The 25,348-nt window shown below is 44.4% G+C and overlaps 2 protein-coding genes across 7 annotated transcripts in view; one reads left to right on the plus strand and one right to left on the minus strand.

The window, feature by feature from the left end:
- The window catches only part of IFT46 (intraflagellar transport 46), a 28,435-nt gene extending 19,955 nt beyond the window's left edge, over positions 1-8,480 (minus strand). The window contains exons 1-4 of one of the 5 annotated variants that reach the window (XM_074400686.1): positions 8,282-8,475; positions 7,472-7,568; positions 6,329-6,421; positions 2,106-2,185 (exon numbers count right to left, since the gene is read on the minus strand). In XM_074400686.1, coding sequence (XP_074256787.1) covers positions 2,106-2,150 — 45 coding nt within the window. In that variant the 5' untranslated portion in view covers positions 2,151-2,185; positions 6,329-6,421; positions 7,472-7,568; positions 8,282-8,475. Of the gene's footprint in view, positions 1-2,105; positions 2,189-6,328; positions 6,422-7,471; positions 7,569-8,281 lie in introns of those variants that run through there. The other 4 variants (XM_039471330.2, XM_039471332.2, XM_039471333.2 and 1 more) reach the window with 4 other exon arrangements.
- A 7,973-nt stretch (positions 8,481-16,453) lies between these two features.
- The window catches only part of ARCN1 (archain 1), a 43,090-nt gene continuing 34,195 nt past the window's right edge, over positions 16,454-25,348 (plus strand). Inside the window, exon 1 of one of the 2 annotated variants that reach the window (XM_074400697.1) lies at positions 16,454-16,614. In XM_074400697.1, the coding sequence (XP_074256798.1) occupies positions 16,612-16,614 (3 nt within the window). In that variant the 5' untranslated portion in view covers positions 16,454-16,611. Of the gene's footprint in view, positions 16,615-17,819; positions 17,836-25,348 lie in introns of those variants that run through there. The other variant, XM_074400698.1, reaches the window with a different exon arrangement.

Genomic DNA, 25,348 nt, shown 5'->3' on the forward strand with positions numbered 1-25,348 from the left:
CCAGTTCTTAAAAGACTATTAAAATGACTGGCTCGGCGTGCTGGCTCACACCTGTAATCCCAGCACTTTGGGAGGCCGAGGCAGGCAGATCACCTGAGGTCAGGAGTTTGAGACCAGCCTGGCCAAAATGGTGAAACCCCATCTCAATTTAAAAAAAAAAAAAAAAAAAAAAAAAAAAAAGGACCGGGTGCGGTGGCTCAAGCCTGTAATCTCAGCACTTTGGGAGGCTGAGGCGGGTGGATCACGAGGTCGAGAGATCGAGACCATCCTGGTCAACATGGTGAAACCCCGTCTCTACTAAAAATACAAAAAACTAGCTGGGCACGGTGGCACGTGCCTGTAATCCCAGCTACTCAGGAGGCTGAGGCAGGAGAATTGCCTGAGCCCAGAAGGCGGAGGTTGTGGTGAGCCGAGATCACGTCATTGCACTCCAGCCTGGGTAACAAGAGCGAAACTCCATCTCAAAAAAAGAAAAAAAAAAAAAAAAGGCCGGGCGTGGTGGCTCAAGCCTGTAATCCCAGCACTTTCGGAGGCCAAGGCGGGTAGATCACGAGGTCAAGAGATCGAGACCATCCTGGTCAACATGGTGAAACCCCGTCTCTACTAAAAATACAAAAAATTAGCTGGGCGTGGTGGCGCGTGCCTGTAATCCCAGCTACTCAGGAGGCTGAGGCAGGAGAATTGCCTGAACCCAGTGGGCGGAGGTTGCAGTGAGCCGAGATCGCGCCATTGCACTCCAGCCTGGGTAACAAGAGCGAAACTCCGTCTCAAAAAAAAATAAAAATAGCGCCGGGCGCGGTGGCTCAAGCCTGTAATCCCAGCACTTTGGGAGGCCGAGGCGGGTGGATCACAAGGTCGAGAGATCGAGACCAACCTGGTCGACATGGTGAAACCCCGTCTCTACTAAAAATACAAAAAATTAGCTGGGCATGGTGGCACGTGCCTGTAATCCCAGCTACTCAGGAGGCTGAGGCAGGAGAATTGCCTGAACCCGGGAGGCGGAGGTTGCGGTGAGCCGAGATCGTGCCATTGCACTCCAGCCTGGGTAACAAGAGCAAAACTCCGTCTCAAAAAATAAATAAATAAATAAATAAATAAATAAAAATAAAAAATAAAAATAAAAATAAAAATTAAAAAAAAAAAAAAACCATTAAAATGTAGCCATCAGGCTGGGTGCGGTAGCTCACACCTGTAGTACCAATACTTTGGGAGGCTGAGGCAGGCAGATCACCTGAGGTCAGGAGTTAAGAGACCACTGTAGCCAACATGGCAAAACCCCATCTCTACTAAAAATACAAAAATTAGCCAGGCGTGGTGGCAGGTGCCTGTCCCCAGCTACTTGGGAGGCTGAGGCAGGAGAATTGCTTGAACCTGGGAGGTGGAAGTTGCGGTAAGCTGAAATCATGCCATTGCACTCCAGCCTGGGCAACAAGAGTGAAACTCTGTCCCAAAAAAAAAAAAAAAAAACCATTGGATAATGTGCTATGACTAAACACAAGTGGTTTTAAGAAAGCACATGTGCAACTCTAAGGTCCTATATGTGTCTAGAGAGGTGGGCATCTTGCCACTTTCTTTCAGAAGCAGGGTGATTCTCTAGGTTCACAGAATAACAGCAGTAAACATTTGGGTCTTAAGACCTCAAAATTAAAATCTCTTTCACAAAATATTGACAGTATCAGAAGTATTGACAATGAAAAAATGCCCAGACTGACAATTTCAAACTTGCTTTAGCATAAGAATTACCTGGGCTACTTCCTAAAATATAAATTCCCAGGCTTTTACTTTTGAGATTCTGGATGGGGACTGGGAATCTGTATATTTAAAAATAAGCACCCCAGTTGACTCTTACGATCAGGAAAGTTTGTGAAACACTGGCTTACATTTTATAAAATTCCTCACTAAAGTCAGCTGTAATAGTAGGCTTTATTCCTGAAGAAAAGTCAAAATCTCAAGGCTCTTTGCAACTGATTTCCCTCCATAAGCTCAAAGGTCCCTAACCACTGGAGGTGAGTGTTCAACAAACGTTTACTGTTGAACTGGTGTCATCTCTAACTACTAAAAACCCAAAGCAGAAATTCTACAAGAACCTGTGAGTTTAACCGTACCTTGTTATTTTCCTCTTCATACTCATCACTGCTGTTGTCAGCCATAGCCTTGTTAGGAAGATGGGCAGAACGAGGAAATCCTTTGAAGAAAAGATTATCCTTTAGATTATTATTAAAATGATTTTTCGGGCCAGGCACGGTGGCTCACGCCTATAATCCCAGCACTTTGGGAGGCCGAGGTGGGTGGATCACGAGGTCAAGAGATCGAGACCATCCTGGTCTACATGGTGAAACCCTGTCTCTACTAAAAATACAAAAATTAGCTGGGCATGGTGGCACATGCCTGTAGTCCCAGCTACTTGGGAGGCTGAGGCAGGAGAATTGCTTGAACCCAGGAGGCGGAGGTTGTGGTGAGCCGAGATCGCGCCATTGTACTCCTGCCTGGGTAACAAGAGCGAAACTCCGTCTCAAAAACAAAACAAAAAAGAAACAAAAAACAAGATTTTTAAAGACAAATATTTTTAGTTTGTAATATTTTATGCTCTAATTTTTTTTTTTTTTTTTGAGGTGGAGTCTTGCTCTGTCGCCCAGGCTGGAATGCAATAGTGTGATCTTGGCTCACTGCAACCTCCGCCTCCCAGGTTCAAGCAATTCTCTTGCCTCAGCCTCCCGAGTAGCTGGGATTACAGGTGCATGCCACCACACCTGGCTAATTTTTTGTATTTTTAGTAGAGTCGGAGTTTCACCATGTTGGCCAGGATAGTCTCAATCTCTTGAGCTTGTGATCTGCCCATTTCGGCCTCCCAAAGTTCTAGGATTACAGGCGTGAGCCACCGTGCCTAGCCATGCTCTAACCATTTTATAAAACAAGGCTTATCAGAACATTTAGCTATAAGACAGGAGACTGAATTTTAGTCATGTTTCTGCCAATTGAAATCAAGATATATTTACTAAACATTACTGTGCTTAAGGCATTGGGTTAGACATTATACTAATCAAATTATCTGCTATTACATAAATAATATAAACTCTGACCAGGAGCAGTGACTCATGCCTGTAATCTCAACACTTTGGGAAGGGGAGGCAGGAGGATCACTTGAGGCCAGGAGTTTGACTAGCCTGGACAATATGGCAAGATCCTGTCTACAAAAAAAGAAAAAAAAATTAGCTGGGTGTGACGGTATGTGCCTATGGTCTCAGCTACTCGGGAGGCTGAAGCAGGAGGTCTGCTTGAACCCAGGAGTTTGAGGCTGCAGTGAGCAGTGTTCATGCCACTGCACTCCAGCCTGGGTAACAGAGTAAGAGCCTATCTCAAAAAAAAAAAAAAAAAAAAGAAAAAGAAAAAGAAAAAAGTAAAAAAGAAAGAAAGAAAGAAAGAAAAAGCAAAGAAAACCCTTTGCCCTTGGTTTACATGTTAGTCAAATGAGATTAACAACTAGTAAGGTGCAGCGTGCTTAATTTATAGTAAGACTGGGTTTGAAGATAAATTACCTAAACAAAATGACTTAACTTCTTTGAGTCTCAGTATTCCCATCTCTAAATAGGGTCCTAATATTTGTCACCCAGGGGTCTTTCACCCAGCGGTCTTATGAGGATCAAATGAAAAAATTTATGTGCAAGGAACTGACCCAGTGCCTGGGTCACAAATAATAGTTACAAGTTTGAATCTGAATCAGTATGCAAAGATAAGAGGAATTAAAAGTATAATTAAGGCCAGGCCCAGTGGCTCACACCTGTAATCCTAATACTCTGAGAGGCAGAGGCAGAAGACTGCTTGAGCCTAGGAGTTCAAGACCAGACTGGGCAACATGGTGAAACTCTGTCTCTACAAAATAAAAAAATTAGCTAGGCAAGGGGGCATGGTAGTTCCTGCTACTGGGGGGTCTAAGGCAGGAGGACTGCATGAGCCCAGGAGGTCGAGGCTGCAGTGAGCTGTGATCATGCTACTGCACTCCAGCCTGGGTGACAGAGTAAAACTGTCTCTATAAATAAAAAATTAAATTAAAATAAAAGTATAATTAGATGTAAGGTATTAGCTGAAATGAAAACATGATAAATGATTTCTATACCAAATAAATGCAAATTAAATACCACTTTTTGGTTTACTCAATTAGCCCAAACTACAAACAAATTATAATGTCCCCAGCTATCAAGTGCACAAACACGCTCAAGTCAGAACCCTAGGTGGCTAGGTCCCAAGGAATTGAAAACAAGGACTTAAATGGACCCTTGTACACCTCTGTTCATAGCAGCGTTATTCACAATAGCCAAAACACAAAAACAACCCAAGTGTCCATTAACAGGTGAATGAATTTAAAATGTGGCATATACATGCAATGGAATACTACTCAGCCTTAAAAAGAAACTCTACATTCTACAACACCGATGAACCTTAAAAACATCACACTAGGCTCTGCGCAGTGGCTCACGCCTGTAATTCCAGCACTTTGGGAGGCTGAGGCAGGCGGATCATGAGATCAAGAGGTCGAGTCCAGCCTGACCAACATGGTGAAACCCTCTCTCTACTAAAAATACCAAAAAAATTAGCTGGGTGTGGTGGTGCACGCCTGTAATCCCAGCTACTCAGGAGGCTGAGGCAGGAAAATTGCTTGAATCCCGGGAAGCAGAGGTTGCAGTGAGCTGGGATCTCACCACTGCACTCCAGCCTGGGCGACAGAGCAAGACTCTGTCTCAAAACAAACCAACAAACAAAAAACACACACACACACTAAGTGAAATAAGTCAGCCACAAAAGGGTGAATATAGTATGATTTCACTTATGTGGTTCCCAGAATAAGCAAACTCATAGAGACAGTAGAATCGTGGTTACCAGGGCGGAGTGGAAGCAAGCAATTAGGAGTTACTGTTTGGGATGATCTGAAAATAGTGCTAACGGTTACACAACATTGTGAATATACTTAATACTATTTAATTGTACACTTAAAAATTCTTAAAATGGCAAATTTTATGTTATGTCTATTTTACCACAATAAACAAACACAAACCTTGGATATCATCTTTGATTCCTAACTCAGGAGCGAAAACCAATCCAGCAAGTCTTAGTGATTCTACGACCACCTGTCTTGTATAGTATTTGCCTCTTCCTTATTCTCAACTTCCTCACCAGACGCCAAGTCACTATCATCTCAACTCAGTCATCCCAACGGTCCATTCTACACACGACAGTAACACAGCCTCCAAAGCTCTGCTTGTTATGCCTCCTGCCCTAGCTCTCTGATCTGACCATATCATACAGTAGAGTCCCCTCTACTGTAAACTGGTCTGTTTCAGGTCCTCAAACTAAGCCAAGTTCTTTCAGACTTCAAGGTTTTTCACATCTCACATACTATTTCCTCTTCCTGGCCTACTTTTCCTCAGTGTCTGGATTCTTGCCATCTTTCAGTCTCACATATCACCCCTTTAGATCTTCCCCGATCACCCTATCAAAAGTGGGTCTCTGGCCGGGCGCAGTGGCTCATGCCTGTAATCCCAACACTTTGGGAGGCCAAGGCAGGTGGATCACGAAGTTAAGAGATCGAGACCATCCTGGTCAGCATGGTGAAACTCCGTCTCTACTAAAAATACAAAAAATTAGCTGGGCATGGTGGTGCGTGCCTGTAATCCCAGCTACTCAGGAGGCTGAGGCAGAAGAATCGCCTGAACCCAGGAGGCGGAGGTTGCGTTGAGCCGAGATCGCGCCATTGCACTCCAGCCTGGGTAACAAGAGCGAAACTCCATTCAAAAAAAAAAAAAAAAAAAAAAATGTGGGTCTCTGGCTGGGTGAGATGGCTAATGCCTGTGATCCCAGCACTTTGCTAGGCGGAGGTGGGAGATCACTTGAAGTCAGGAGTCCAAGACCAGCCTGGCCAACATGGTGAAACCCCGTCTCTACTAAAAATACAAAAATTAGCTGGGCGTGGTAATGCCAGCTACTCGGAAGGCTGAGGCAGGAGGATTGCTTGAAATCAGGAGGTGGAGGTTGTAGTGAGCCGAGATTGCACCACTGCACTCTAGCTTGGGCGATACAGTGAGACTCTATCTCAAAAAAATGTGGGTCTCCTTCCTCACCGTTATTCTCCTTTACAGCAAACAATCTTCCTCCATCAGAGCACTTACCACATTTGGAATTTGTTTACTCATTTGTCATCTGCCTCCCATGACTACAAGCATTGAGATGGCAAGGACGTTGTGTCATTTAACACTATTTACCCAAGTGCCAGGCATAAGGCTGGCACATAGTAGGCATTTTAAAATGTTTGTTAGCCAGGCAAGATGGCTCACACCTGTAATCCCGGCACTTTGGGAGGCTGAAGTGGAAGGACTGCGTGAGGCTGGGAGTTCAAGATCAGCCTCGGCAACATAGCAAGACCTCGTCTCTATAAAATTAAGAAAAAAAAAGTTTGTTGAATAAATAAATACTGTCCAGTCCTCTAAAAATATTTCACTGTAATTTGAGTTGGGGATGCAGGCTAAGGGCAGATTATGAAGCATCTTCAAAGCTGGAAAAAACATAAGTTAAAAAAAAAAAAAAAGGCCAGGCGCAGTGGCTCACGGCTATAATCCCAGCACTCTGGGAGTCCGAGGCGGGTGGATCACAAGGTCAAGAGATTGAGACCATCCTGGTCAACAAGGTGAAACCCCATCTCTACTAAAAATACAAAAATTAGCTGGGCATGGTGGTGCACGCCTGTAGTCCCAGCTACTTGGGAGGCTGGGGCAGGAGAATTGCTTGAACCCAGGAGGCGGAGGTTGCGGTGAGCCGAGATCGTGCCATTGCACTCCAGTCTGGGTAACAACAGTGAAACTCCATCTCAAAAAAAAAAAAAAAAAAAAAAGAGTGAATTCCTGGCAGAATAGTGAGCAAAGCAGTAACATGAAGTAAACGGTGATAGGCTTGGATTGGGGGAAAATCCTGTAATTTGGAAGGCTATGATTTCTCTCCCTTAACTAGTAAGAAAACAAACAATAGCAAGTGAAGTAACTTGACTCTGAAAGTCAACATATGCTATTATAAAATAGGAACTTTGGCCAGGCGCAGTGGCTCATGCCTATAATCCCAGCACTTTGGGAGGCTGAGGAGGGTGGATCACCTGAGGTCAGGAGTTCAAGACCAGCTTAGCCAACATGAAACTCCATCGCCACAAAACTACCAAAAAAAAAAAAAAAAATTAGCCAGGCATGGTGATATGTGCCCGTAGTCCCAGCTACTAAGGAGGTTGAGGCCAGAGAATCGCTTGAACCCAGGAGGCGGAGGTTGCAGTGAGCCGAGATTGCACCACTGCACTCCAGCCTGGGCAACAGAGGGAGACACCATTTCAAAAAAATAATAAATTAAAAATAAAATAAAATAAGAACTTCTTGAAGACAAGTGTGAATCCAGCCTGTTCTTTGAGTACCATTTCTCTTCCTTTTCATTCCTTTCTTACCTTGGTTTCTTGGGGTTGGAGTGTAAATACTTGCAACCTCTTCTGAGTCGTTAATCTCTAGACGCTCATCGTATGTCTGGTTTTCAACAACCTTGGTCTAAGCAAAAGGAGACACGATTAATAGCTCCTTTCATGGGACATTAAGCACTGTGCCAGGAGGTATATTCCAAACTAGCATTGGCTCCTCTTCCTTACCCAAGAAACCAGTTTTTCATAAAACCATCACCCCATCCAAACTTTCCTTAAGGCTTCTTGGCCCCCGGTTAAGCAGTTAAGTCATTCTGTTGCAGCCCTTATTTAAGAATTGCTGGTAGGCTGGCTGAGCAACCAGGGAATCGTGGAGGGAGAGAGAGCCAACTTCTGCAGCTTCCCAAAGCTGTAAGACCACGCCCAAGGGCAGAACACTATTCGTACTAAGTCGACGGCCAAGGCTGATGAGGTTTCTCAGGGGAGGCTGTAGAGGTTCTAGGAAGAGTTTTTTGTCTGGAGCCACCTACGGGGTGGGGTGGGCGTTTTGTCTCTGGAGCCACCTGTGGGGTGGGGTCCCCAAAAAGAGGGGAAACTCCAGTCTCTCCATCCCATCCAATAATCCCAAAAGCATCACCTCCACCTTCACCTTTACCCTCGTCTTGCAGATGAGATCCCACCTAAGTCTGCTGGGGAATAAAGGAAGCAGGACGGTTGGTGGTGAGGTGGCGAAGGAACAGTTATCACGGAGATGGAAAAAGGTAACGGGATGGGGTAAAGGGGAGTCCTCTAAAGCACGTCTAGAGAGACAGTACCCTTTCTACTGGGGTGGGTACTAATTACCTGTAGCCCCTCTGAATCCGTTTCCTCTATAATGGAAAGAACCCCAGCCTAGGGCTGGGGTATCACTCCAGTGTCAAGGTCAGGCCACTTGAGAGATTCAACGCAGAGCAACTACTGTTTTCAGTCGCTAGGCAAAAAGGCAAGTTTTAAAATTCGCGAGATTTGCTTCCACTCTCGTGAGACCTCCCGCACGTTACGCCTCACCCGCGAAGGCTGTCTACGCAGGAAGAAGATCCAGGGGGCACGGATAAAGCCTCTCTGGGCGGCCAAGTCGCCTGTTTTTCTATGGTTTCAGTAAATGCGTCTGCTGCGGCATCTAGCGGCTGCGGATGGCAACGCCGGCTGATGAATTTTCGGGCTTGCAGTTAGCTCTGCAATTTGGAAACGGTGCGCGTTTGTTCCACCTAGGACAACAATCTCTGGGGGTGCAGTTCCTCCTAGATCAGTCTTACCAGAATGTAGACACACTCTCCAGAGAAAATTCTGCAGCATTCTGTACGTCCTTTTCTAGCACTATGTTATATTATAGTCACCCCCACCACAGGGTGCCATAGCATAGGACATACTTGTAAGTTATTCCTTGTGTATCTGAGGTTCAGTTTGTTTTTGTTTTTGTTTTTGTTTTTGTTTTTGAGACGGAGTCTCGCTCTGTCTCCCAGGCTGGAGTGCGATGGCACGACCTCGGCTCATTGCAACCTCTGCCTCCCGGATTCAAGCGATTCTCCTGCCTCAGCCTCCTGAGTAGCTGGGATTACAGGCACGCAACACCACGCTCAGCTAATTTTTGTTAGTAGCGACGGGGTTTCAACGTGTTGGTCAGGCTGGTCTCGAACTCCTGACCTCGTGATCCACCTGCCTCGGTTTCCCAAAGAGCTGGGATTACAGGAGTTAGCCACCGCACCCGGCTCTGAGGTTCAAATTTAACTATGTGTCCTTTCTTATTTGCTAAAGAAAACTGAATTTGGCCGGGCGCGGTGGCTCAAGCCTGTAATCCCAGCACTTTGGGAGGCCGAGGCGGGTGGATCACGAGGTCGAGAGATCGAGACCATCCTGGTCAACATGGTGAAACCCCGTCTCTACTAAAAATCCAAAAAAAAATTAGCTGGGCATGGTGGCACGTGCCTGTAATCCCAGCTACTCAGGAGGCTGAGGCAGGAGAATTGCCTAAACCCAGGAGGCGGAGGTTGCGGTGAGCCGAGATCGCGCCATTGCACTCCAGCCTGGGCAACAAGAGCGAAACTCCGTCTCAAAAAAAAGAAAAGAAAAGAAAACTGAATTTATTTAAAGCAGGATTTGTGTCTAATAAATTTTTAAACTTTATAACACCAGTACCTTGCAGAAATTAGACACTGAAAATGCTCGTTGGATGGATGAATCGATGAATAAGTGAATGGAGATGTAAGGAACAAATATTTTCAAACTATAGACATAATTCATTTGGGAAGTCAGGGAGAGAGAAACATAAAATATTGGAGGCCGGTCTCGGTAGCTCATGCCGGTAATCCCAGCACTTCCAGAGGCGAGCTGAGAAGACTGCTTGATTCCAGGAGTTCAGGAATAGCTAGAGCAACAAAGCAAGAACCACCTTCCCCATTAAAAAAAAAAAAAAAAAAAAAAAAAGCCTGGTGTGGTGGCACACACCTGTAATACTAGCCACTCAGGAAGCTGAGGCAGGAGGATTGCTTGAGCCTGGGAGGCAGAGGTTGTAGTGAACTGAGATTGGGCCACTACATTCACTCCAGCCTGGGCGACAGAGCGAGACCCCACCTCAAATATAAATAATTAATAATAATAATAATAAATTTTTAGCCGGGTGCGTAAAATTATAGGCTTGTGCATGTAATCCTAACACTTTGGGAGGCCAAGGCCGGCAGATCACGAGGTCAGGAGTTCGAGTCCAGCCTGACCAACATGGAGAAACCCCGTCTCTACTAAAAATACAAAAATTAGCTGGGTGTGGTGGCGCACGCCTGTAGTCTCAGCTACCTGGGAAGCTGAGGCAAGAAAATCGCTTGAACCCCGGAAGTGGAGGTTGCAGTGAGCCGAGATCCTGCCACTGTACTCCAGCCTGGGTGACAGAGCAAAATTCCGTATAAATAAATAAATAAATAAATAAAGTGTTTAAAAAGAAAATAATATTAGAAATTTGACCCTGAAGATCTAACAGTCCTCTGTTAGGAAAACAAGCAAAGTGGCTTAAAAAATGAGAGACACCTTTTCAGGGATACTGATAGTTAAAAATGGAACTGCATTAAAAAAATTTGTGATCTGTTTTGCTTGTAATAGTGGATATGTAATGTAGAGTAATTACTATGCAGGAGCACTTAGATTTTTTGGAGGAGGAGCACTTAGATTATATCATCTAATTTACTTCACAACCTTACGAGACAGATGTTACTGCCAATTTACAGATTCGGTAACTGAGGCTTAGACAGTTAAAGAAACTTGCCTAAAGTCTCTCAGCTAATAAGTGCTGAAAATAGCAGCCAAACACAGGTCGGTCTGATTCCTAAGAATCTGCTTTCAACTGTTACAATATACGGCCACTATGGCACCCTCCAGAAGCATGCTTGCAGGGTTGCTTTTTCTTCTGTGGTTTAATTCAGCTACGGTTATATTTCCAAAGAATCAGCATCAGCTGGGAGTGGTGGCTCACACCTGTAATCCCAGCACCTTGGGAGGCTAAGGCGGGCGGATCACAAGGTCAGGAGTTCCAGACCAGCCTAGCCAACATGGTGAAACCCTGTCTCTACCAAAGATACTAAAAATTAGCCGGGTGTGGTGGCGAGCACCTGTAATCCCAGCTACTCGGGAGGCTGAGGCAAGAGAATTGCTTGAACCCAGGAGATGGAGGTTGCAGTGAGCCAAGATCGTGCCCTTGTACTCCAGCCTGGGCTGGAGTAAGGCGAGACTTTGTCCCCCCCTCTGCCCCCCAAAAAAAGAATCAGCACCGGGCACTGTGGCTCACACCTGTAATCCTAGCACTTCAGGAGGCTGAGGTGGGTGGATCACCTGAGGACAGGAGTTCAAGACCAGCCTGGCCATCATGGTGAAACCGCATCTTTAAAAAATATAAATAAATAAATAAAAAGAATTGTCGTGGACCGTCCGGACGGGTAGGCACGTCTGCCCGGGGGTCTCTCGACCTGCAAGAGGGTCCCAATACCTGGAAGAGGGAGTGCGCCTGAGAAAATAATAAAGACAGAGAGAGAGAAAGCGAGGCATCTGGAGGGCTGATAGGCTGTGCCTAAACAGCAAATTTTATTTTTCAAAGGCCAGGAATAAATACACTTTCTTGGCTCTGGTTTACGTCATAGTAAGAGGAATGTAAATGTATGCCTCACATGGCCTATACAATAGAGAAGTCAAATACACAATGGTTGCAAGACGAAATGTAAATGTATACCTTACATGGCCTATGCAATTGAAGAGTCAGATACACAATCAGTGGTTGTAAAAAGTAACAGAATTTCCTGTAATCACAAAGCTTGTTTACATCCAGACATTATTCCTCCTGGGGCTGCAGGTATCTCCGGTTTGATCTTGTTTTAGAACTGAGATGTGAAAAGGTTTTCTGGTTTTGCTCATCAGAATATCTCTTAACCGGATTCTCCTTTGTCTACTCCTAACTCAACTTAACTCAATTTCCCCATTAAGGAATCTCTGAGTCAGGAATCAAAGCCATCCCTTACGGTGGCATTTTGCTTTGCAAATATTGACAGTTAAACCATTATCTAGGGTACAAGGCAGTCTGGTAAGTAAGGTTTAAGGATTATTCTTAAAGTCATAAAAAGGTTAAAAGCAGGAACCGGTTGCCGGCAGGGGGTCACTCGGTCTAGCACCAACGCATAGTTTTAGGCCCAAATGATATTGTGGTTGATATTAGAAACTGATCATTCATCTTTCTTCCTATATTTCCGGATAGCTCGACTGCCTCCAGTAGGAAACTGTGTTTGGGATCAAGCTCACCGTATAGTGAGACTCACGCCTTTTAGGGGTCTCACACGGGAGTGTTCCCCACAAAGAATCAGAATCAATTGGTCTTTGCTAAGCTTTTGAGATTCAAGTTGGAAGCCCTGGAAGGTGCCACAATAAGGCAATAATTTCTTCTTCTTCTTTTTTATTTTATTATTATTATTTTTAAAGATGGGGTTTCACCATGTTGGTCAGGCTGGTCTTGAACTCCCGACCTCAGGTGATCCGCCCGCCTTGGCCTCTAAAGTGCTTGGATTACGGGCATGAGCCACTATGCCCGGCCAAGGCAATAATTTCTAACAGGGTTTTTACTTTTCTAAAAAAATAAGAACTTGTTCCATCTTTCTTAAAATATGTCTGCTTTTTGTAACAAAAATTAAAATTGAGCCAGGCGCAGTGGCTCATGCCTGTAATCCCAGCACTTTTGGAGGCTGAAGTGGGTGGATCATCTGAGGCCTAGAGTTCGAGACCAGCCTGGCCAATATGGTGAAACCCCTGTCTATACTAAAAATACAAAAAATAGTAGGGCATGATGGCGGGTGCCTGTAATCCCAGCTACTCAGCAGGCTAAGGCAGGAAATTCGCTTGAACCCTGGAGGCGGAGGTTCCAGTGAGCCAAGATCGGTCATTGCACTCCAGCCTGGGCGATCATCTTAAAAAAAAAAAAATTAGTCACGTGGGGTGGTGCATGCCTGTAATCCCAGGTACTCAGGACGCTGAGACAGGAGAACTGCTTGAACCTGGGAGGGAGAGGTTACAGTGAGCTGAGATGGTGCTACTACACTCCAGCATGGGTGAGAGAGTAAGATTCTTTCTCAAAATAAATAGTAAATTTATCCCATAAATGTGTACAATTATCTTTTTTAGGACATTTCATCATCCCCTAAAGAAACCTTGTACCCATTGTCAGTCACTTTTTTCTTTTTTTGAGACAGGGTCTCATTCTGTCACTCAGGCTGAAATATAGTCACGAGACCTCAAGCTTACTGCAATCTCTGCTTCCCTGGTTCAAGTGATTCTCAGGCCGAGTAGCTTGGGACTACAGGCATGGGCCACCACACCTGACTAATTTTTGTATTTTCAGTAGAGATGGCGTTTCACTATGTTGGCCAGCCTGGTCTCGAATTTTTGACCTCAAGTGATCCCCATGCCTTGGGCTCTCAAAGTGCTGAGATTACAGGCATGAGCCACAGAGCCTGGCCAATGTATGCAATTATTATGTGTCAATTAAAAAATTTAAAAATATTGGCCGGGCTCAGTGGCTCATTCCTGCAACCCCAGAACTTTGAGGGGACAAGGTGAAAGGATTGCTTGAGGTCAGGAGTTTGAAACCAGCCTGGGCAACATAGCAAGATTCCATCTCTTTAAAAAAAATTTTTTTTAAGGGGCCAGGCGCGTGGCTCAAGCCTGTAATCCCAGCACTTTGGGAGGCCAAGGAGGGCAGATCACGAGGTCAAGAGATCGAGACCATGGTGAAATCCTGTCTCTACTAAAAAACACAAAAATTAGCTGGGTGTGGTCGCACGCACCTGTGGTCCCAGCTACTCGGGAGGCTGAGGCAGGAGAATTGCTTGAACCCGGGAAATGGAGGTTGCAGTGAGCTGAGATCACGCCACTGCACTCCAGCCTGGTGCCTGGCAGCAGAGCGAGACTGTCTCAAAAAAAAAAAAATTTTTTTTTTAATGACAAAAACTGTAAACTATAGTTTGACCTATATACTTCCAGACATGTAAAGTTTAAAAATATTTGAGCTTTCTTCTTTTTTTTTTTTTTTTTTTAAGACGGAGTTTAGCTCTTGTTACCCAGGCTGGAGTGCAATGGCACAATCTCGGCTCCCCGCAACCTCCATCTCCTGGGTTCAAGCAATTCTCCTGCCTCAGCCTCCCGAGTAGCTGGGACTACAGGCATGCGCCACCATGCCCAGCTAACTTTTGTATTTTTAGTAGAGACGACGTTTCACCATGTTGACCAGGATGGTCTCGATCTCTTGACCTCGTGATCCACCCATCTCGGCTTCCCAAAGTGCTGGGATTATAGGTGTGAGCCACCGAGACTGGCTTTAGGTCTCACTATTTTGCACAGACCGACCTTTAACTCTTGGCTCAAGTCATCCTCTCAACTCAGCCTCCCAGGTAGCTGGGACTCTAGGATCATGGCTTAATTCTAGAATGTTTTAATTATTCCAGAAATAGCCGGGCGCGGTGGCTCAAGCCTGTAATCCCAGCACTTTGGGAGGCCGAGGCGGGTGGATCACGAGGTCAAGAGATCGGGACCATCCTGGTCAACATGGTGAAACCCTGTCTCTACTAAAAATACAAAAAATTAGCTGGGCATGGTGGCACGTGCCTATAATCCCAGCTATTCAGGAGGCTGAGGCAGGAGAATTGCCTGAACCCAGGAGGCAGAGGTTGCGGTGAGCCAAGATCGCGCCATTGCGCTCCAGCCTGGGTAACAAGAGCGAAACTCCGTCTCAAAAAAAAAAAAAAAAAAAAAAAAAAAAAAAAAAAAATTATTCCAGAAATAAATCTCACCCTAATTAGCTGTCATTCCCTATTTCTCTCCTTCCTGAGCCCCTGGAAACCACTAAGCTACATTCTGTCTCTATGGATTTTCCTCTATTCTAGATCTTTCATATTAATGGAATCATATGTGAGTGCCCCATTGTATCTGTCTTTTCTCACATAGTATTTTCTTTTTTTTTTTTTTTTTTTTTTTTTGAGACGGAGTTTCGCTCTTGTTGCCCAGGCTGGAGTGCAATGGCACGATCTCGGCTCACCGCAACCTCCGCCTCCCGGGCTCAGGCAATTCTCCTGCCTCAGCCTCCTGAGTAGCTGGGATTACAGGCACGTGCCACCATGCCCAGCTAATTTTTTGTATTTTTAGTAGAGACGGGGTTTCACCATGTTGACCAGGATGGTCTCGATCTCTCGACCTCGTGATCCACCCGCCTCGGCCTCCCAAAGTGCTGGGATTACAGGCTTGAGCCACCGCGCCCGGCCTTATTCCTTTTTATGACAAAATACTATTCCATTGCATATATATGCCACATCTACTGATGAATGGATTTATTTAGATTGTCTCCACTTTTTGGCTACTATGAATAATGCTGCTATGAATATTAGAGTACACATTTTCGTGTTGACATGTATTTTCAGTTTTCTTGGGTATGTACCTATGAGTGGAATTGCTCAGTCATATGGTAATTTTGTTTAACTTTTTTAGGAACTGCCAAACTCTCTGTTCCAATGTGGCTGCACTATTTTACATTCATCCTCACCAATAATTATTATTATAGCCATGCTAGTGGGTGTGAAGTTGTATCTCACCATGGGTTTGATTTCCAGTTCCCTAAGGATATTAAACATTTCTTAATGTGCACATTAGCCATTTATTATCTTCTTTAGATACATGACACATATCTATTCAAATCTTTTGTCCATTTTAATTTTTTGTTTTTTACTCTCTCCATTTTGCAGATGAAGCCCATTTTTAGATTAGAATACTGTATTTATCTTTTTATTGCTGAGTTTTTATTGCACATTTGTTGGTGTGACTGAGGGTACATTGTGTAGAGCACTGGGAAAATGTGAGCAAGTTCCAGAGAACACAGGGTTTGCCTTTCAGGAACCTAAGAGTTCTTAGGCCAGATGCGGTGGCTTATGCCTGTAATCCCAGCCCTTTGGGAGGCCGAGTCACTTGAGGTCAGGAGTTCGAGACTAAGCTGGCCAACTTGGTGAAACCCGTCTACTAAAAATACAAGAAACAGCCCAGCGTGGTGGTGCATGCCTGTAATGCCAGCTACTTGGGAGGCTGAGGCAGGAGAATCGCTTGAACCTAGGAAGTGGAGGTTGCAGTGAGCCGAGATTGTGTCATTGCACTCCAGCCTGGGCGACAGAGACTCCATCTCAAAAAAACAAACAAACAAAAAACCCAAGAAAACCAGTTCTTTATATATTCCGGATACCAGTCCCTTATTTAATGTATATTAAATAATAATGGCTGTGCCAGAGGCTCGATAAACTGTAAGATGTGACGCAAAATAAATGAAGGAGATGACAGTGAAAGGGCAGAGATAGGAGGTTCCACAGCTGGAGGGTGAACGTCGCCTTCACCTCCTGGGCACATTCGTTACCCTCAATTTTCCCGAGTCCACTGGCCCCGCCCCCCGCACTTTGACCCGCGCCGCTTCCGGTTGGAGACGTGGCTCAGGGCCGCCATCTTGGTAAGAAGCGAAGTGGCAGCGGCTCCTGTCAGGGGGGCAGCAGGTCCAGAGTGGCCGGTGCTCCCCTTCACCAGACCCTACCCTTATCCCCAGTGAAGCCGGAGCGCGGGCGCGCCCCACCACCTCCCTCACCATGGTAAGATCCGAGCCAAGACCCGAACTCCCGGGGTGCCAGCCTCACTCTCGTCTCTCCTTTTCGGCGGGCCTGGTGCCGGGGCCGGAGGGGCGCCGCCCTGAGGATCTAGGGCCGGTTGCTTTGCTCGGGGCTCGGGAGCAGTGTGGCCTCCTGTGCCCGATCTCCTGGGGATCCGACGGAGCTGACTCCAGTCCATCTGTCGTCGTGCCCGCTTGCCCGCCACCCCCAACCAGCTGGACTCCCTCGTCTCCTGGGACCTGTCCCTGAGACGGCCCGGCGTTTTTGCTTGGGGAGAACTTTGTGGTGGTGGCGCGGGTCCCAGGCTGCGGACCTCGGAACTGATGCTGTCCCGTCGGTTCCCTGACGCTTAGGCTCAGCGGGCTGGGCCAGTCTCCGGAGGTTCTGGTCCTTCTGTTAATCAGCTGGTCTCCCACCCCCAGTGTTTGCTAGGCCATTGATACTCGAAATTCAAGTTCACTGGTCTCCAGAAATGTTTCTTTTGTTTGTTCAGAAGGGGGAAATGGAGACATAGAGCGGAAAGGAGTAACTTCTAACACGAATTGGTAGGACCCAAGTGTCCCTGAAACCTTCCACTACTTCCGTAGAACTCAAATGTGTCCATTTGTTAGTGTGACTGAGGGTACATTGTGTAGAGCACTGGGAAAATATGAGCAAGTTCTAGAGAACACAGGGTTTGCCTTCAAGGAACCTATTGTTCAGGTGAAGTAAAATGTGGATGTCGCATGTCGTAGTCAGATGTCCCACCGGAGGAGAAGTAAGAGGGGTGGGTTATCTTCTTAGACCAGTTATTTGCCTTCATATGCATTATCTTTGTATATTCTCTTATAAGAATGGGAAAGGTTAATATGGTTGAGGATGAAGGAAATCAGAACTGCTGACATCACTTAATCTTGCTTTATCAGTGTGATTTGTGGATATTCATAAAGTAGACATTCTTTGGTTTCAAAAAAGCTATTAGTTTATTTTTCAGTGCACCTTATGTCCTTTAATCTTTTGAAGGATATTCTGTTCTGTTCTTTTTTATTCTTTTGTCAGTAGATAACTTGATTTAAAACGTCGTCCGGTGTACCTGAGAGATAACAATGGAATCTGGTGCCAATCTTACTAGGTTCTACAGACAGCCCTTTAGATGAGAACTTGGATAGTGGGGGGAATTCATGCTTGGGCTTTAAGCCACTGAGCAACTTTTCTTAGACTCAGGTATATAAATTGCAACAAACAGGTTTGTCTCCTGAAATTTTTGTGTTGGACATAAAATTTCCAAAAATTTGTATTTTTCAGTTTCTCTAGAAGCTTCTGTACTTGATTAGTGATTAATAAACTGAGTTTGTTAGTGATAAACTCAGTTTCTGTTTATACCCTGGAAGTAATAGTAGTGCATTTTAGAGCATATTATTTTAATAGTAAAATTAAGGTCTTGTATTATATAAACCAAATTTAGATAATCTTTATAAAAATCTTCGTGGTTAAAAGGTTCTTGGGCCGGGCGCGGTGGCTCAAGCCTGTAATCCCAGCACTTTGGGAGGCCGAGGCGGGCGGATCACGAGGTCGAGAGATCGAGACCATCCTGGTCAACATGGTGAAACCCCGTCTCTACTAAAAATACAAAAAATTAGCTGGGCATGGTGGCACGTGCCTGTAATCCCAGCTACTCAGGAGGCTGAGGCAGGAGAATTGCCTGAACCCAGGAGGCGGAGGTTGCGGTGAGCCGAGATCGGGCCATTGCACTCCAGCCTGGGTAACAAGAGCGAAACTCCGTCTCAAAAAAAAAAAAAAAAAAAAAAAAAAAAGGTTCTTGGAACTTAGTATTTTTTTTTTTTAAGTAGAAATGGGGTTTCACCATGTCGGTCAGACGTGTCTTGAACTCCTGACCTCATGATTCACCCGCCTCAGCCTCCCAAAGTGCTGGGATTACAGGCGTGAGCCACCGTGCCCAGCTTCAAACTTAGTATTTTGAATTGATTGATAACTGAGGGATGGTAAAGCCCTAGGTGATACATATAAAGTATAACTTTGCATGCGATTTTGACATGTGTACATATACACAGAGTTGTGTCACATATTGCTGAATTATTTGGGCCTTAGCATGATCCAGATACCCACAGATTTGTGTACTCTGGAGAGCAGTTTATCTCAGCACATTCTGCTCTATAGGGTCTTAAAACACTGGTATTATTTTTGTGTAATGTTTTTGGGTCCTGCTCCTTTACAGACAGATCCCTGGATAGTAGAAATGTCCAGATAGGGTGAAGTTTTGATCTAAAAGTTGTATCAAAACTTCTAGCAGTTTATTTTAGCTCAATATTTCATTATGAAATTTTCTTTTTCTTTCTTTTTTTTTTTTTTTTGAGACGGAGTTTCGCTCTTGTTGCCCAGGCTGGAGTGCAATGGTGCATTCTCGGCTCACCACAACCTCCGCCTCCTGGGTTCAAGCAATTCTCCTGTCTCAGCCTCCCAAGTAGCTGGGATTACAGGCATGTGCCACCACATCCGGCTAATTTTTTTTGTATTTTTAGTAGAGACGGGGTTTCACCATGTTGGCCAAGATGGTCTCGAGCTCTTGACCTCGTGATCCACCCTCCTCAGCCTCCCAAAGTGCTGGGATTACAGGCGTGAGCCACCGCGTCCGGCCTATGAAATTTTCAAACATCTGGAAAAGTTGAAAGAACTTTATAGTGAATACCCATACAACCACCAGCTAGATTCTGTAACTAACATTTCACAATATATATATACCTATATGTATGTGTGTGTATATATATATATATATATATATATAGAGAGAGAGAGAGAGAGAGAGAGAGAGAGAGAGAGAGAGAGAGAGGGGCAGAGTCTCACTCTGTCATCAGGCACCAGGCTAGAATGCAGTGGCGTGATCTTGGCTCACTGCAACCTCCACCTTCCCGGTTCAAGCAGTTCTCCTGCCTTAGCCTCCCAAATAGCTGGAACTACAGGCACACACCACCACACCCAACTAATTTTTGTATTTTAGTAGAGATGGGGTTTCACCATGTTGGCCAGGATGGTCTCCATCTCTTGACCTTGTGAGCCGCCTGCCTCGGCCTCTCAAAGTGCTGGGATTACAGACGTGAGCCACTGCGCCCGGCCTCGTTTCACTATATTTTTATTATGCATCTCATCCATTCATCCCTCTCTCCATTAAAAAAAAAAAAATACATGAAAAAGTAAGTTGCAGATATCGGTACATAAACATTGATTTTTAAAAAAGAAATTCCCTTTGGCTTTAGTTATTGAAGTTCAGAATGCCTTATACTGCAAAATTCCAGTGTATAAATAAGTGAACAAATGCAAAAACAAATGCCTTCTCATGACTTCATCATAAAATGAAGTACAAAGAAAGCCATCTTTTGATTTATTTTTTTTTTAAGAGACAGGGTCTCACTATGTTGCCCAGACTGGAGAGCAGTGGCTATTCACAGGAGTTATCGTAGTGCACTGTGGCCTGGAACACCTAGCTTCAAGCAGTCCTCCCACCTCCATCTCCAAAGTAGCAGGGACTATAGGCAGGTGGGCCTTGATTTGATCTTTTTCTTGTATTCTGCAAATGGATGAGAACATGTTCTGATTTTTTTTTTTTTTTTTTTTTTAATTTTTAGAGATGGGGTCTTGCTCTGTCACCTAGGCTGGAGTGCAGCAGCATGGACATGGCTCAGTCTACCTCGACGGCCTGGGCTTGAGCAGTTCTCCTGCCTCAGCCCCTCAAGTAGCTGAGACTACAGGTGTCTGTCACCACACCCAACTAATTTTTGTATTTTTTGTAGAGATGGAGTTTTGCCATGTTGCCCAGGCTGTTTTCAAACTCCTGAGCTCTGGCAACCCACCCACCTCAGCCTTCCAAAGTATTTAGATTACAGGTATGAGTCATTGTGCCCGGCCATGTTTTAACTTTCTTAACGTTTGTCGGGTATCATTATAGTCAGTTCTTTTTCTTACTTTACATTTGGATAAACTTCATATTAAGCTTCATAATGGCACCTCCATCTGTAAAATCTTTGCTTATCTGTAAAATTTTGTTCTTTTTGTCTATGCCCAAGAATAGGCAGAGGTCTTAGAACTTAGTATTTTTAATTCATTGATAACTGAGGGATGGTAAAACCCTAGGTGATGTGTGCTATTTTGACATGTGTACATATACATACAGCTGTGTCACATATTTCTTAATTATTTGGGACTTAGCATGATCCAGATACCCACAGAGGTATATTCTTGGGAAATACAAAAAGATTAGTGGTCACTGGCCAGGCATGGTGGCTCATGCCTGTTATCCCAGCACTTTGGGAGGCTGAGGCGGGCTGATCACGAGGTCAGGAATTCAAGACCACCCTGGCCAGTATGGTGAAACCCTGTCTGTACTAAAAATACAAAAATTAGCTGGGCATGGTGGCACGTACCTGTAGTCTCAGATACTCAGGGAGCTGAGGCAGGAGAGTTGCTTGAACCTGGGAAGCTGAGGTTGCAGTGAGCCCAAATCAGGCCACTGCACTCCAGACCAAGTGACAGAGCGAGATTTCATCTAAAAAAAAAAAAAAAGACTAGTGGTCATATTAAATATAAATGATTACAGTAAGTTTAATTCCCAAAAGTCATTAGTTATAAGAAAGCTAGATTTGGGTTTGTGTGGTTAATCTACACGTGATACAGGAGAAACTGAAATCCTACATAGCAATAGCAGGTCCCAATTAGGGGTTTATTATTGCTTAGTTTTCCTTTTTTCGTTCCTTTTTTTTTTTTTTTGAGATGAAGTCTCACTCTGTTGTCAGGCTGGAGTGCAGTGGCACAATCAATCTCAGCTTACTACAACCTCTGCCTCCCAGGTTCAAGCAATTATTCTGCTTTAGCCTCCCGAGTAGCTGGGGCTACAGGTGTGCACCACCACACCCATCTAATTTTTGTATTTTTAATAGAGACGGGGTTTCACCATGTTTGCCAGGATGGTCTCAATCTTTTGACCTCATGATCCCCCTCCCGCCCCCCGCCTCAGCCTCCCAAAGTGCCAGGATTCCAGGTGTGAGCCACCGAACCCACCCCCTTTTTTTCATATGTGATACAGCAGCAGCACAGCTATTACATTCTGTTGTATTTTTTTTTTTTTTTTTTTTTTTTTTTGAGACAGAGTCTTGCTCTGTCACCCAGGCTGGAGTGCAGTGGCACTATCTTGGCTCCCTGCAACCTCTGCTGGGTTTAAGTGATTCTCCTGCCTCAGTCTCCTGAGTAGCTGGGATTATAGTTATGTGCTATCACGCCCGGCTAATTTTTGTATTTTTAGTAGAGATGTGGTTTCACCTTGTTGGCCAGGCTGGTCTCGAACTCCTGACCTCAAGTGATCCTCCCACCTTGGCCTCCCAAAGTGCTGGGATTACAGGCGTGAGCCACCGTGCCTGGCCCTGTGTTCATTATGTATCTTTTTAAATGTGTTTTGAGGGCACAGCAAAGAATGAAAACGATTCTCTTGAATTTCCATTATTTGCCCTCTATTTAAGTCTTCATATGTAGTTCACTGTAGAAGCCGGTAACGTGTGTTTGTATGTGTTTTAATTCTCTACAACCTCTTGTTTTAGAACAGAAATGTGATGGACTTAAAACCCTCACTGAGTAAATTACTTTTCAAGTTTTAGGTTTTGTATGTGGTCTACATTTTATTGTAATCTTCCATCTGATTTTATCTATAATTGCTTCATGTAAATAGAAAAGATAGAACAGTAATCCTCCCTGGCAGTTGTAGAAACTAGCCTTAATATGACCATGAATCTCGTGTGTGTGTGTGTGTGTGTGTGTGTGTGTATAAAATGTTACAATGAATTACAAAGAAGATGACTGTAATTCTGGAAGTGAGGAATCCTGAAGCATTTAGAGGTTCAAGAAAGAACTTGACTTTTTTTTAGAGAGTTGTACATATTTATACTGAATTATTATACCACCTGTTATTCTTGTACCTCTTTTGCACACACAATTTGTTATGGTTAGACAATTTGCCTTTTCTAGCAGCTTAATTTTTAAAAATTTATTTATTATACTTTAAGTTCATGTGCAGATCATGCAGGCAGCTTAATATTACTATAAAATATTGTTCCGCCGGGCGCGGTTGCTCAAGCCTGTAATCTCAGCACTTTGGGAGGCCGAGGCGGGTGGATCACGAGGTCGAGAGATTGAGACCATCCTGGTCAACATGGTGAAACCCCGTCTCTACTAAAAATACAAAAAATTAGCTGGGCATGGTGGCGCTTGCCTGTAATCCCAGCTACTCGGGAGGCTGAGGCAGGAGAATTGCCTGAACCCAGGAGGCGGAGGTTGCGGTGAGCCAAGATTGCGCCATTGCACTCCAGCCTGGGTAACAAGAGCAAAACTCCGTCTCAAAAAAAAAAAAAAAAAAATTTGTTCCAAAGTGGAACAATATTTCCACTGGAACAATGGGTATAAAATGGAAGTATTGTACATTTTCGGCCACTGTAGCTTGTTTTTTTTTTTTCTGTCACTAATTTTCAAATGTTTAGACTTAATAGAACATTAAAGACACAGAGCACTTTGGATTTCACATAAACTAACCTCCTACTTTAGGGATATTTCAATAATCAATTAAGTGACTTATCCAGGGTCACATAATTAGTGGCAGAGACAGAACAGAAACCTAATTCTTCAGGTTTTTTTTTTTTTTTTTTACTTGAGACACTTAACAATTCGTTTAGTTAAGTCTGTGTAGGAAAGAGTTGTTATTTAGTTTGAAAATAGTGTACTCAAGCCATGTAAGAATTATAAAGAGAAAAGTTGTTTGACAAAGCTCAACTTAATGGGGGAATTTTTTTTTAACAGTCCTGGAGAGATTATCTAATTTATGGGACCTCAGTTTTCATATCTGTAAGACAATCAAGGGCTCTTGCAAATTCCTTTTCAATCTGAAATTTTTTTCCAAAAATGTTAAAGAAAACAAACAACAACTTTGTAGAGAGCCATATTTATTAATTCTTCCTCAAAGAAAATCAGCTCAAAATTCAATAGGGAAAATTGTTAACTTACTTTTTAGTATATGCTATATTTTAATAATTGTTAAGCCAGTAAACATTGGTGTGAAGACATTTATTATTTCAAAGACTTGAAGAAGAAGAATGTTAATTTATAATAGGATAAATTTATCATGTTTAGAGGTGACCATACCTTCTAGCCATGTTAGTAGCTGACACATAGAGCCCAATGTCAACTGCCTGGAATCTGTGATTTGTGGTGTCCTGGGTGTTTTGAGATTTATGCTATACTTAGTATGGGGAACTTTGGTCCTAATTTGGAAGCTTTGTTTTGTTTGTATCTGGATAATGAAATGAGTCAAAGAGAGACCTATGATTTTTTTTATTTTATTTTGAGACGGAGTTTCGCTCTTGTTACCCAGGCTGGAGTGCAATGGCGCGATCTCGGCTCACCGCAATCTCTGCCTCCTGGGCTCAGGCAATTCTCCTGTCTCAGCCTCCTAAGTAGCTGGGATTACAGGCACGCGCCACCATGCCCAGCTAATTTTTTGTATTTTTGGTAGAGACGGGGTTTCACTATGTTGACCAGGATGGTCTCGATCTCTTGACTTCGTGATCCACCCGCCTCGGCCTCCCAAAGTGCTGGGATTACAGGCTTGAGCCACCGCACCCGGCCTCGAGAGACCTATGATTTTACTCTACTGCTTTCTTCATCCTGACATACTGAAATCCTGGAATTTTTTCGTAATTCATGCCTGTAATCCTAGCACTTTGGAAGGCTGAGGTGGGCAGGTCACTTAAGGTCAGGAGTTTGAGAGCAGCCTGGGCAACATGCCAAAACTCTGTCTCTACAGAAAAGTACAAAAATTAGCCAGGCATAGTAGCATGTGCCTGTAGTCTCAGATGCCTGGGAGGCTGAGGTGGGAGAATCACCTGAGCCCAGAAGGTTGAGGCTGCAGTGACTTGACATCACGCCACTGCACTACAGCTTGAACGACAGAGCCAGACTCTATGTCTCAAAACACACAAATCCTGGAATTCATCAAAGCATTATTTAAATACTGTTTCCTCCTCCTCCTCCTTCTCCTTTCTTCTTCTTCTTTCCTTTCTTCTTTCTTTTCTTTCTTTCTTCTTTCTTCCTCTTCTTCTTCTTTCTTCTTTCTTTCTTCTTCTTCTTCCTCTTCTTCTTTCTTTTTTCTTTTTTTTTTTTTTTTTGAGACAGAGTTTCGCTCTTGTTACCCAGGCTGGAGTGCAATGGCGCAATCTCGGCTCACCGCAACCTCCGCCTCCTGGGTTCAGGCAATTCTCCTGCCTCAGCCTCCGGAGTAGCTGGGATTACAGGCACGCGCCACCATGCCCAGCTAATTTTTTGCACCTTTTGTAGAGACGGGGTTTCACCATGTTGACCAGGATGGTCTCGATCTCTTGACCTCGTGATCCACCCGCCTCGGCCTCCCAAAGTGCTGGGATTACAGGCTTGAGCCACCGCGCCCGGCGCCTTCTTCTTTCTTTCTTCTTCTTTCTTCTTCTCCTTCTTCTTTCTTTCTTTCCTTCTTTCTTCCTCCTCTTCTCCTCCTCCTCCTCCTCCTTCTTCTTTTCTTCTTCTTCTTCCTTTTCTTCTTCCTCCTTCTATTTTTTGAGATAGAATCTCACTCTGTAGCTCAGACTGGAGTGCTGTGGTGCAATCTTGGCTCACTGCAACCTCCGCCTCCCAGGTTCAAGCAGTCCTCACACTT

Source organism: Saimiri boliviensis, chromosome 6 (assembly GCF_048565385.1).
Source record: "Saimiri boliviensis isolate mSaiBol1 chromosome 6, mSaiBol1.pri, whole genome shotgun sequence".
NCBI lineage: Eukaryota > Metazoa > Chordata > Mammalia > Primates > Cebidae > Saimiri > Saimiri boliviensis.